Source organism: Monodon monoceros, unplaced genomic scaffold (assembly GCF_005190385.1).
Source record: "Monodon monoceros isolate NGI ecotype Baffin Bay Population unplaced genomic scaffold, NGI_Narwhal_1 Super_Scaffold_7, whole genome shotgun sequence".
Classification (NCBI taxonomy): Eukaryota; Metazoa; Chordata; class Mammalia; order Artiodactyla; family Monodontidae; genus Monodon; species Monodon monoceros.
The window spans coordinates 94,446,004-94,458,141 of NW_021703784.1; the positions used below are offsets into that span (position 1 = coordinate 94,446,004).

At 52.6% G+C, this 12,138-nt stretch overlaps 2 protein-coding genes across 29 annotated transcripts in view; both read left to right on the forward strand.

Moving 5' to 3' along the window:
- On the forward strand, positions 1-7,236 carry NR1H3 (nuclear receptor subfamily 1 group H member 3). Of its 7 annotated transcripts, none has more exons than XM_029208811.1 (10): positions 1-86; positions 1,358-1,437; positions 1,952-2,140; positions 2,566-2,832; positions 3,096-3,304; positions 3,411-3,590; positions 3,756-3,855; positions 6,321-6,434; positions 6,653-6,747; positions 6,936-7,228. In XM_029208811.1, the coding sequence occupies exons 2-10, from the start codon at positions 1,395-1,397 to the stop codon at positions 7,080-7,082; spliced, it is 1,344 nt and encodes a 447-aa protein (XP_029064644.1). In that variant the 5' UTR covers positions 1-86; positions 1,358-1,394; the 3' UTR covers positions 7,083-7,228. The 7 variants fall into 7 exon arrangements, with proteins under 7 accessions (XP_029064644.1, XP_029064643.1, XP_029064647.1 ...); XM_029208810.1 differs by lacking the exon at positions 1-86 and adding an exon at positions 407-588 and having other exon boundaries at positions 6,936-7,236; XM_029208814.1 differs by lacking the exons at positions 1-86; positions 1,952-2,140 and adding an exon at positions 407-588 and having other exon boundaries at positions 6,936-7,231.
- Positions 7,237-7,454: 218 nt separating this feature from the next.
- The window catches only part of MADD (MAP kinase activating death domain), a 40,627-nt gene continuing 35,943 nt past the window's right edge, over positions 7,455-12,138 (forward strand). For 20 of the 22 annotated variants that reach the window (XR_003791517.1, XM_029208800.1, XM_029208807.1 and 17 more), the window contains exons 1-2: positions 7,455-8,638; positions 11,861-12,020. Coding sequence is in view for 20 of the 22 variants with exons in the window: in XM_029208800.1 (XP_029064633.1) it covers positions 11,959-12,020 (62 nt within the window). In the remaining 2 variants the exon portion in view is untranslated. Of the gene's footprint in view, positions 8,639-8,942; positions 12,021-12,138 lie in introns of those variants that run through there. The other 2 variants (XM_029208801.1, XM_029208786.1) reach the window with 2 other exon arrangements.

Genomic DNA, 12,138 nt, shown 5'->3' on the forward strand with positions numbered 1-12,138 from the left:
CACCTGCCTGTCTCCACCCCTGTAGTTCTATCAGCTTGGTTGAGGCCTGGGGCTAGTGGGGAGAGCTTCTTGGCTCCTTTCCAGAGGTACAGGAGGAGGAGGGAGGCCGGGAAAGCAAGCTGGGGCTCGGTGTCGCAATTCCGGGCCGGGCCGGGACCTTTGCTCCGCGAGGTGTCTGTGGAAGGGAGGAAACGACTCTGGAGGCTGCCGGGAGTGGGGTGGGGGCGCCTGGGAGGTGCCTGTAAGAGCAGCTCAGAGCCGCCAGGGTGAGGAGAGGAAGGGGAGAGCCGGGCAGATCTGCAGGAAAATGCGGCCTTCGGGCTTGGGGGTAGGGGCCGGGGGTGGCGCCGGGCCGAGGGGGTGGCAGGCCGGCAGGGGGCGGAGTCAGCACGGTGGGGAAGCGGCCCGTGGGCGGGGGCGAGGAGGCCAGGGCTTCGGTCGGTCGGCTCCCGGCTCCCGGACCCTCTCTTGCTCCGCTCCGGCTCCCCGGCCGCTGAGGCCTGTGGACCAGGGACTGCACCATCCTCCTCTCCCAGCAAGGGGGCTCCAGAGACTGCCCCAGCCAGAGCCTGGCGGCCTGGGCACTCGGTGGGTCTGCTCTTCAGCGCTGGCCTGGGGCTCTGCCTGTGTGTCTGGGGCGCGGGTGGGGGCGGGGGTGGCGGGGTGTCCTGTGCATTTAGAAAGGGGTCTCTGGGGAGAAGTGAAAAGGATGATGGTGACGGAAGCTCGGACAGCGACAGCATTCTGTTTATGTCCCATGATAACTTCTGAGGGGGTCAGGGGCAGGAGGTCCTGGATGTGAATTGGGGTGACTTCTGGAGGCAAGAGTTTTGTCTTGGGACCCTGGAAGGTGGCAGGAGTGAGGTTGTCTAACCAGCAGTGTGTTTCACTGGGTGGAGGGAGCCTCGATCACATGTCCTGGTTCTGCCCAACTTTGGCGGTCCCCAGTGCTAGAGTGAGGGGGAAGGGGCTCTGACAGAAGCGGGGCAGTTGTGCCCAAACATTCCCTGATGGCCTGGAGGGTGTCCTGGGGAGAAAAGGTGGCATGGTAGCCAAGAAATCAGACTTCGATGTCAGAGAGACCAGAGTCGGAGTCTTGGCTCTACCACTGCCTAACTGTGTGCCCATAGGCTATTTTCTTAATGTCTTTGAACCCCAGTTTCCTCATCTGTAAATTGGGCTTGAGAATAGCCCTGACCTCATAGGGATATTGTGAGGAAGGCATGGAAAGCCTTAGCACAGGCTGACACATATATGGCAAGTAAATGTTAGCTGATATGTGAGTACAGACAAAAAGCAGGATCAGGAGGGGAGGGAACCCAGTTTGGGAAGAGTGTAACCTGGACCATTCCTGCAGGACAGTCCCTTGGTAATGTCCAGGGCTCCAGGAAGAGATGTCTTTGTGGCTGGAGGCCCCTGTGCCTGATGTTTCTCCTGGTAAGCTTCTTCACTCCAGCCCTCTCCCCTGAGCCCAGGCCCCAACTCCTCTCCTCCCGCGGGAATCAGCCTCCTTCACTACCTACCTTCTGCCCTTCCCTGGAGAGCAGTCCAGAGCTACTCTTGGTGTTGCTTGCCTCCTTCTGCCCACGCTATCTCTGCCCCGGTTCTGGTGCCTGGCCCTTGCAGATACTCGTCCGTCCTTCTCAATCGGGGCTTGCTGTTGGGGAGGCTTGGCATGTCCAGTGCTTATCCAGCTTGGCTTTCAAGAGTTCTGTCTGATCTCTGAGATGGATGCACTTCAGCCCCGAAAGGGGACAAAGGTTAACATCCTTATTTAAGGTATTGAGGTGCAGGGGACTACAAGTGATTAGCCCTAGAGCCCACACAAATCGCAGGGCCCCAAAGCCGGAGCCGACGTCTTACTGCCCTCTATGGGTGGAGATAAGTTTGCAGTTTCCCAGGAGAATGCTGGGGACCTGAGACGCCCTTGTGCCTCTCTTTCGGGGTTCAGACTGTGCAGTGGAGCTGTGGGAGCCAGATGCACGAGATGCAAGCAGCCAGCCTCTGGGAAGCAGCAACTGTATCCTCAGGGAGGAATCTAGCACACCCCAATCTGCTGGGGGCACTTCACGGGTGGGGCTGGAGGCAACAGAGCCCACAGCCCTGCTCCCCGGGGTGGAGGCCCCTCCAGAGTCCACAGGTGAGGAGCTGCTGGATTTGGAGGAGGTAAGGGCTCCCTGGATCCGGGAGGGGTAACTTCAGGGCTCTTTACCTTATAAGATCATGGTTAAATCCAAAGGCTTTGGAGTCAACTAGACCTAAGCGATCTGAGTGTAACTTTTGTTTCTTAGGCCTTTCTGAGCCTCAGTTTCCTTGTTTGTAAAATGGAAATAACAAGAGTACCTATCTCTTATGGTTGTAAGGATCAGTGCGTATAAAGGGCTCAGACAGTACCTAGGACATAAATAGCACTTTGCATACGAGAGCTACTTTCTTAGAATAGAGAGACTGGATAGACTTTGTACAGTGAAGTAAATGAAGGTCACTGAGTGCTCAGGGCAGTAGCCAGCTGGGCACCTAGCCTTTTCCCTGAAGAAGAACACTAAGGCTCTTTCCTGTACCCAGAGCTTCGTCCACAAAAGCGGAAAAAGGGGCCAGCCCCCAAAATGCTGGGGAATGAGCTGTGCAGTGTGTGTGGGGACAAGGCTTCCGGCTTCCACTACAACGTGCTGAGCTGCGAGGGCTGCAAGGGATTCTTCCGCCGCAGTGTCATCAAAGGGGCGCGCTACGTCTGCCACAGTGGGGGCCACTGCCCCATGGACACCTACATGCGTCGCAAGTGCCAGGAGTGCCGCCTTCGCAAATGCCGCGAGGCCGGCATGCGGGAGGAGTGTGAGTGTCTGGGGACTGAAGCTGGGGGAGGGGTGTGGTTAGGCCGATGGGGAAGAGGGCATGTCTGGGTGCCAGGGTCTGGGGGCAGAAAGGCAGCTGAGCCTGTGGGCCTTGCTACACGGTCCCTAAGTGTGGATTAAAATCTCTTCCTTGTCTTTACCTAACACTCTCTGCTTTTCTGGAGGCTCAAACTACGCCTCTGCCCCATCCCCACTTCCTGTCTCCCCCTCTTCTCCCCTCCTCACATCTGGCTCTGTTCTCAGGTGTTCTGTCAGAAGAACAGATCCGTCTGAAGAAACTGAAGCGGCAAGAGGAGGAACAGGCTCAGGCCACATCCGTGTCCCCGAGGGCTTCCTCTCCGCCCCAAGTCCTGCCCCAGCTCAGCCCGGAGCAGCTGGGCATGATTGAGAAGCTGGTGGCTGCCCAGCAGCAGTGTAACAGACGTTCCTTCTCAGACCGGCTTCGAGTCACGGTACCTGAGGGGCCTGGGGAGAGGTCGCTGTGCCCAGAGCACCAGCTAGCTTCTTGATGCCTGACTCAGAGTGGTTTGTTTCTTTCCTCCTTGCCTTTTGGGGTAGCCTTGGCCCATGGCACCAGATCCCCAGAGTCGGGAGGCCCGTCAGCAACGCTTTGCCCACTTCACGGAGCTGGCCATTGTCTCTGTGCAGGAGATCGTTGACTTTGCCAAACAGCTGCCGGGCTTCCTGCAGCTCAGCCGGGAGGACCAGATTGCCCTCCTGAAGACCTCTGCAATTGAGGTGGCTGGCAAGGCCGAGGGTGAAAGGAGGACCAGAGCGGGATGTCTGTGGGAGGGGCCCCCGCCAGACAGCTGGGAAGCCACATGCACTGGGAAGTAGGGATGAGGGGCTCGACCTTCCCTTGAAGGTGCCCTGGGCCGAGACCAGCCCAATATTTGTGTGCAGGTGATGCTTCTGGAGACATCTCGGAGATACAACCCTGGCAGTGAGAGTATTACCTTCCTCAAGGATTTCAGTTATAACCGGGAAGACTTTGCCAAAGCAGGTGAGAACCGAGATCACAAAGGGACCGGGTTGGATGAACAGATGCATTTTGTCATGGGGCCCATAGTGACTACAGAGCTACAGGCCCAGGGTTTGAGTGGCTACAAAGGGAAGGATCCACTTGTTTTTCCAAGACAGAAAGTTGGAATGCTGATAGGTCTCCCCTAACTGCCCCAGACAGATTCCTGTCCTCTGTTGCATCAGGCCAGTGGTTCTCAAACTGTGTTTCCAGGAACCTGAGGGGGGGTTTCCATGGAAGTGTCACCTTAAAGGATAAACGTCCTTCACCCTAACTTTAGCCAAACCAGAAACTCCATTTAAATCTGCGTTATACATTGTGCTTCTGAATAATATTTTGCTTGAAGAAAAGACTTTACAGCTAGGAAAAGAAACTTGAAAACCTCACCAAGCCTTTTAGTAGTCAAAATTGAAAAATCTTTCTCAGATGTGCTCTTTAAGGATCATGTGGACTGATTTCCTCCTCTTCAGCTGTGCTTTCCGAGTAGCCATGGAATTGGCATTAAAACATGGCAGATGTGCCCAGATGAGGCAGTTTTAGGATAAGAGTGAACACTTCTATCCCCATCTTGGAGTATCTTGGAGTACTTTCTCCAAGAATTAGCTCACAATGCTGTTCTCTATCTGACATTTGCTTGCAGGCTAAGCAGTTTTGGTTTCCTCATATTCAATGGTTGCTTTGTGTTGTGGGAGGAGGGCTGGGAAAGGATGGAAGGTGGAAGGTGTTTCGGAGGGACAGGACTGAGGCTGAACAAGAGACTTGGTGGTTTAACACCTGAGTGAGTGGGTCTGTAAAATGTGGCTGATGCTGACTCCATCCTCGGGTTTGGAGAATACTGGTTTCCAGTGCAGAGCTCACAGAGGTTTCCGGTGACTCAGGCCAGCTCTTGTCCCATCACAGGCCGCCCAGTGAGCTTTCTAGGTAGGCCTCCCTTCACTGTAGGGTACGGCAGGGCTGTGTTGACACCTCTTGCCTTCTGTAGTGCCCCGTGTGCTGCCTGAATGTATAGGCACCTACTAGGAGTGATGTAATGACTTTTTCCAGCTTTAAAAGCCCAGTCCTGCCCCCTTTCTCTACCCAATCACCTTTTCCCCAGATGGTTATTACCCCAGTCCTTCTTAACCACGGCCTTCTCCTTCATAACATCCTCCTTTCTGAACTCTTCCCTGTTCTCATGTCTGCGTGTTCCTTCAGCACTTGCGGACTTGTGCTGTCTGAATCTGTATCTATTTATAGATTCATTTATATAAGCAGTTTTTATGTCATCATGTTTGTTTTTCATTTCTCACTTTTTCAGTGCGGGGAGAAGAGACAGGGCTGCTCTTTGGTCAGTTCTCCCTCCTCCTTTACTTCCACTACCATATGCTGCTCGCGTGGGTGACTAACGATGTGAACCGATCACACTGGGGGCGTCCACTCAGCGAGCAGTAGCCGACCCTCGCAGGGGGCGTAACTCTAGAACTTGCTCGTCCTCTCTGTATGAAGGGGCTGTTCAGCACAATTCAAGGCTGGACACCTCACCAAGAAATGCTTTCTAAATGGGGCTTGTCCATTAAATGGATCAACACACACTTGATAAACATCGGGGTGAAAGCACAGGAAGTGACTAATCAAGAAGCCTGGAATGGAAAAGTTAGCAGATGGTTGCTAAAAGACATCTGAGGAAACTAGGGGATGGCATGGGGTGGGGAGACTTTGACAGTGTGTTTGGGAGAAGTGTTCTTTAGATGTCACCACTTCAGGTCATGGTTTGTTGAACTCCAGTCTCCTCAGTAAGAAGGCTGGTTCTATTTTTAAAATTTATTATTTATTTAACAAACACTTACATGGAGTTACCATATGTGCCACTCATTATTCTAAGGACCCATTATGAGGTAGGTGCTATTATTATCTCCATTCTAGAGATGGGAAAACCAAGGCCCAGAGAGCTTAAATAACTTACTCAAGGTCACACAGCCTAGTAAATGGTAGGGCTAGGACTCAAACCCAGGGAGCCTGACCCAGAGTCCACACCCTCAACCACATTGCTTTGTTTCCCCTGTGATGTGAAACAAGAAATGTATTGCTAGTATTCAAATAAGTAAGGCCAATTGCCAGTGAAGCAGTCTTTTTATAAACAAACATAAGGGTTGCTTCTATTTCTAGTGATGTGGGGCCCTCAAGCATTCCAAGAAGAATTCTAACAGAATTATTGTCATTTAATTCAGCACGTTCTGTATGCTGGGTGCAGTGCAAAGTGGTCTGTATGCTTTATCATTTAACCATCACAACAGTTTTATAAGTTCAGATATGATTCCCGCCTCACAGATGAGGCTTAGAGAGGTTAAGAGACTTTCCCAAGCTTATACAGCAGAGCCCTGGAGACTTCTTACTGGGTTCGTGGTAGTCTCCTCAGTGGAGCAGTGCTGCCCATGCCACACAACCCAGCCTCTCTTCTTCCTCCCCAGGGCTGCAGGTGGAGTTCATCAACCCCATCTTTGAGTTCTCCAGAGCCATGAATGAGCTGCAACTAAATGATGCTGAGTTTGCCTTGCTCATTGCCATCAGCATCTTCTCTGCAGGTGTGGAGGAGGGGCAAGAGGGAAAACGAGCAAGAGACTCACACCAAAGAGGGCTGCAGGCCCCATAGGGCAAGAATCGTGGGGGTGGAGGCCCTTGTTGTGTTACTTTGGGATGGGAGAGGTTGGGTAGGGCATGTCCCTATTTTTTGGTTGTGATTTGGGGTATGGAAATAAGACCCTGGCCAGACCTGCTACTCAACTCTGTTGGTGACCTATAGACCGGCCCAACGTGCAGGACCAGCTCCAGGTAGAGAGGCTGCAACACACATATGTGGAGGCCCTGCATGCCTACGTCTCCATCCACCACCCCCATGTGAGTCTCCCCACTGTGCCCTCTTTCTCCTCTCCACAGGCTCATCCCCTGACACAACTACTTTCCCTTCAAGAATCCCTCCCTGACTACATCGTGCACAGACAATTCTCTACCTCTCCCACGAACCCCCCACCCTTGCTCCCCTTCCCTGGGGAGAGACAAAGGCTGTACTTGTCCTTCTTTCCCAGGACCGACTCATGTTTCCACGGATGCTAATGAAACTGGTGAACCTCCGGACACTGAGCAGTGTCCATTCAGAGCAAGTATTTGCGCTGCGCCTGCAGGATAAAAAGCTTCCCCCGCTGCTCTCTGAGATCTGGGATGTGCACGAGTGACCGATCTTCCGCTGTGTCTTCTGTTTTCTGAGCTGGATGGCTGAGGCTGGTGGCTGCCTCCTAGAGGTGGAACCGACTGAGAAGGACAAACATTCCTGAGGGCTGGGCAAAGGAGATCCTCAAGTGGCATTAAAGGAGAGTCAAAGGGTTGGGAGTTTTGTGGCTGCTGGGTAGTAGGGATCCTGGTAAAACGGTGCTCCATGTGAAGACTGTACTAACCGGGCCCAATGGATGAACCTGGGGGCCACTTTGCACAAGGTTCTCCAGGGCCCTGCCCATCCTGCCTCTACCACTTCCTGTTTTCCCCACAGGGCCCCAAGATAAATTCTCCACTGTCACTCTGCGGCTTGGCCATAAATGCCTCCGGGCTGCCTCACCGATAGGCCTGGCACTGTTTGTACAGGAAGGCCAAAACGAATTCAGAATGAGAGAAACCAATTTCTGGAATGGGGGTGGGGCCCGACAACACAGGAGGGAAGCTTGTGTCCTTGCGGGTCCGTTTCCAGACTCAGAGGAGGGAGACAAGTCACAAGTGACAGCCTTGGCAGTGAGTGGGGACCTCCTTTTACCAGCCCCATTGCGATGTAAGGGTCAATGAAATGCTGAGGCTGGGACGCGCCCTTGCCCCCCTTCAGTGATCCCGGTGGGATCGTGTTGCCTTTCTGTGAGGGAGAGGGTGTTGGATTTTCGGAACTAACGCCTCAGTCGTGCACCTGTGTTCGTGCGCGCGGGTATAATGCCTTGGTTTTTACATTGATACTTAAGAAGGTACAACAATCCTTCCTCTTGGCCCGCAGGCCCTGGGGGACAGCGAGAAAAGTCCCCTGACGCCAGGGGTAGGCTGCTGTGTCCCGGGTTTAGCCTCGCGGAAGGGCTGGACTCCCTCTCCCAGCGCGCACCGCGGCACCGCTCACGCCCCCTGCCTTGGAGCGCAGCGGGTGGAGGAGATGCCGCGGCCGCGCCTTCCGGCCTCAAGTCCCCCCGCCGCCCCTGAATTGGTAGGCTCCACCGCCGCGGCCGCAGGCTTTCCTGCCCACGCGGCTGGGCACTTCCAAAGCGCGAGCGGGGGAGGTAGATGAGGTGAGGGGAACGGTGAGAAAGTCCTAGGGCAGCTTATCTTGAGACGTCGCTTCCAGATTCATCCGCAGTTCATCGAAACGGGCTCTGTTTCCGTGTCGAATTAAAATGCGCGCAACCCAAACAAAAAGTATTCCTTTGGGTCCTCCCCTTGTCACGTAGAGGCGCTGGGCTGGCCCAGCGCTCCCCATCGCGTTCCCACTCCCACAAGCATAGGTGTGTGCGTAGCCATCTGTCTCCCGAGGTCCGGCTCCACCCTGCAGCGCTCGGCTTGGTGCAGCCCTGTCCCCCCGGGGTGGATGGTCCGGCCCCTGGCCCCTCAGCCTCCCCCTCCTTCACCGAGTCGGAGTGGAACGCGGCTCACGGTGCAGACGCGGAACTGGCGTGCGCTCCGAGCGGCGCCCGCGCCGAGCAGCGACTGACGCTCGGCTGCCGGGGGACGTCTGGCCGAACACGGCCGGTCCCCCGAGGCTCGGGAGGTAGGAGGGTCCGGGCCGCTGGGGGCCCCGAAAGGGTGTTTGGGACGAGGCTCCCCGGGAGAAACGGACTCTGGGAAGAAACAGGGGCTCTAGGGCGAAGGGGCCTCTAAGGAGGCCCTAAAGGAGTGTGAGGGGGCGTAGGTCTCGAGAGGGACAGCAGGGGTCCGTAGGGAAGAGGGTGGGGCTAGAGGTGGGGGCGTCCGGGCCGCCGAGGGGGTTCGGGCTCCGAGCCTAGGCGCAGCTCGCGGCTGCAGGGCGAGATTCCTGCGGGGCTGGCGGGCGGTCCTGGTTCCGGGGCGGGGGCGAGGGAGAGCTGTCCAGCAGGTGAGGGGGCGGCCAGAGCTGTCCAGCTCGGGGGCCCGAGCCATGCTAACCACATGGCTCGTGTGTGTGCGTGTGTATGTGCGTGTGTGTATTGGTGTGCGCGCACCCGCGCGCCTTATTTTTGGTTAGGGTTTGAAAAGCACCTTTGGTTCTTTAAAAAAAAATTTTTTTTTTAATTTGGTGTTTCAAAATTGGCTTGTTGGAGAGTGGAGACACCGTTCAGTTTTTCCTGCAACTGCTTCCCTCCCCATCCTCGTGCACCTCTAAATTAGTCCTCCTGTTCCTGCCCTCCCCTCTTCCCCAACCCTGCCTATTGCCTGCCTCTTTACTCTCATTCTTCCCCGCGCTGGACCCATCTGTGCTGATGCGCTTGCAAGGTCACTGCCTGGGGAGGCGGTGGAGGGGAGAGAGCCTCCTGTTGTGCTCACATCAGCAAAGATGTCATATCGCTCTCTGGTTCCTGTGGTTTTACTATGACATCCTGACCAAAATGAGGGGCGAATCCAAAGGGTTGGTTAACGTGGCCATTTGTAAGCTGAAAAGACATAGATAATTTAAAGGTCTGTGGATGGTAGTTGTGTAGAACTTCAGCAGATAGGTATGCGTTTTGAGCTTGATGCCTTTGGAATATACGGGCTAGGAACGAGGAGCTATACGTTAGTAAGTGTAGCTGAGGCAAGAGGCAGAGTGGGTGGATGTGAAGACAGTGAGTTATAGGTAATGCGAGAGAATTTAGAGTCTTCGTGAGGAGGGGAGAGGGGAGAGAATGGGAAGAAAAGCCTTGGTTATCTCTGCAATCTGAAAAACCAAAGGCAGTGGCTGTTGATGAGATATAAATCGAGACTAAAAATCCATCCTATCACTAGTGGCTAGAATAGTCACAAGATCTCTGGGTCCTTGTGGCTTTGGAGAGAGGTGAGCACTGTAGTGCATGATAATGATTTCAGTTTTATCAGGTGATTCTCAGTGGAGAGGGGGCTGGGATCCCACCAAGGATAGAGGCCTGATGCCTAATATATTAGAAGATGCTTCAGGTGTGATCTTTGAGATTTTTATTTGGAAAGGGCTCCTGGTTTTCAACATAAACATAGATTTTAAGGCTTAGCCTTGAGCTCTGGTCCTGTAAACTCTATTTTAGGATACTTTGGCTCTCACTAGGCATTTTCCATATAATTCTTTAGAGAATGAATTATGCTTTTACCCATCTCCCATTTCATTTCTGTGTTTCCCTCCCCTTCTCATTCTGCTTGGGAGGAGCTGAACTCTGCTCTCTAACAGTTCATACTGCAATGCCTCATGTTCTGCAGTATGCGTATGAGTCCGTGGCAGTGGAGAGTCCCAAAGGGCTTTTGGGGTGGTAGTGTTGCCTAGAAATGAGTATTTTGCAAGCTTGGGAACTTCATTTTCGTTGTGTAGAAAGGAGATATCTCTATCAAAATCCAGAATTAAGACAAAGTGCAAACTAAAGGCACATGGGGGAGAAGATAACCTAACAATTAGTAAGTGCTATCCGTGTAAGAGGTGTCTCTAGATCCAAGGAGAATGAACTATTATGGGCATTGGCCAGCTCTGGAGTGGCAGCCGATAGCGCTGTGCGGTCCCCAAGCAGGGGAGGGGCAGTGACTCTGCTATAAATAGTGCTGGAGCCAGAGTTGCTATGGAGACAAAACTGAATCCTATTACCTGCAGGTCCTCTATTGGGAGCAAGAGAAAGGAGGGAGAAGTATTTTGAGGATTTGAGAGGTGTTGTAAATAGTTTTTTTTTTTTTAATAAGTAGGAGAGAAAAAAGATAGAGCTTCTCATCTAAATCAAATAGAGCCTTAAACATAGAGGGAGTGTGTACATTGTATGTATGGGAACTCGCACACAGCAGCAAAGAAGAGAGTGAGGGTGTGTGTAGTGTAATGGGCTTCTCTCTGTGTGTATAGTGAACAGGGTCTTAGTGTGGAGCACAGAGGGGGAATACCGGAAGCACTGAAAGCAACCTTGTCACGGAGTGAAACATTTTATTTAGAGGAGTGTATGGAGACCCAACAGGAAATAAATTACAGTTAAGACATGTAAGCTTTTTCTGACTTTTGGACTATGGCTTAGAAATTCCTCTGAGCACCTCTCCCTGTCCTTGCAGGAATACTGTTATTTCTGCATCTAATTCTTCATCTCTGTAAGATAAAGAAGGACAAGGCCTCATCTGTGTATATTGTATTACTAATTCGAATCCTGGGACCAGAATATAAGTGGAAGACTGTGATTCAGCACCAAGGGCAGAGCTGGTAGCAGTAGCCGCTGGGCCCCTTTCTTGCTTGAAGAGGGGAGAAAAAGGGTTTAGGTGAAGCAATTGGGGCATAGATATTCTTCATTTGAGAACGCATGGGGTAGAGTAGCCAGCTGTTGTTACTGTCTGAGTGCAATTAACTGTATAGACTACGTGGTAATTTCACATCAAGCTGAATGCAGCATGTTGGAACAGAGAATAATTAGGTTTCCACCTAGATCCAGGAGTGCAGATTAGTTCTGATTAGAGAGTCTGGTTTGATTCTGATCCACCCTGGAGCAGTCCTGAAAGTGACTTAATTTTTGTTATCATAATAACTGAGTCCAGATTAGACTGACTAGGCCTGTTTTTCAGAAACAGAAACAGCCCCAGGGGTGAGGCTGGAAATGAGCTGGTTTGTAGGGACGGAGAGGTGAGCCATTATTTATCCTACTTCTGGACATTTGACTCTGTGAGCTCATAAGCCTGGACAGAGCTCTAGGCTAGGAAAAGTGTCATGTTCTCCTATCTTTAGTACTAAAATGGAAGATCTTCTGACCTATGTCCCTGGCTGGGATGCAGCTGAGAGGGATGAGTCCCTTAGGCACAGCAATGGATCTTATCAGTACTTTTTTCCTATTAGACTTGGATTTTCAGATAATATCAGAATTCCTCCTGGGAACATTGATTCCATGCTTGGTGCCTTGAAGTTTCTCTGAGATGAACTGATGAATTGGAACCATGGTGCAAAAGAAGAAGTCCTGTCCTCGGTTACTTGACTACCTAGTGATCGTAGGGGCCAGGTAACCAAGAAGTGACTGATTTTTGTCTTGTCATCTGGGATAGCCACAAAATCTGTGATGATTTCCCTTCCCCATTTCCACGTTGCTTTGCATATCTCATTCTTCTCCGCCCCCCCCC

What these genes read in the sequence shown, in the direction of transcription:
- NR1H3 (XM_029208811.1), top strand. Translation starts at nt 1,395, where the DNA reads ATGTCTTTGTGGCTGGAGGCCCCTGTGCCTGATGTTTCTCCTG. An exon ending in CAGACCGGCTTCGAGTCACG is followed by an intron (nt 3,305 to 3,410) that starts GTACCTGAGGGG and finishes CTTTTGGGGTAG; the next exon opens with CCTTGGCCCATGGCACCAGA. An exon ending in CATCAGCATCTTCTCTGCAG is followed by an intron (nt 6,435 to 6,652) that starts GTGTGGAGGAGG and finishes GGTGACCTATAG; the next exon opens with ACCGGCCCAACGTGCAGGAC.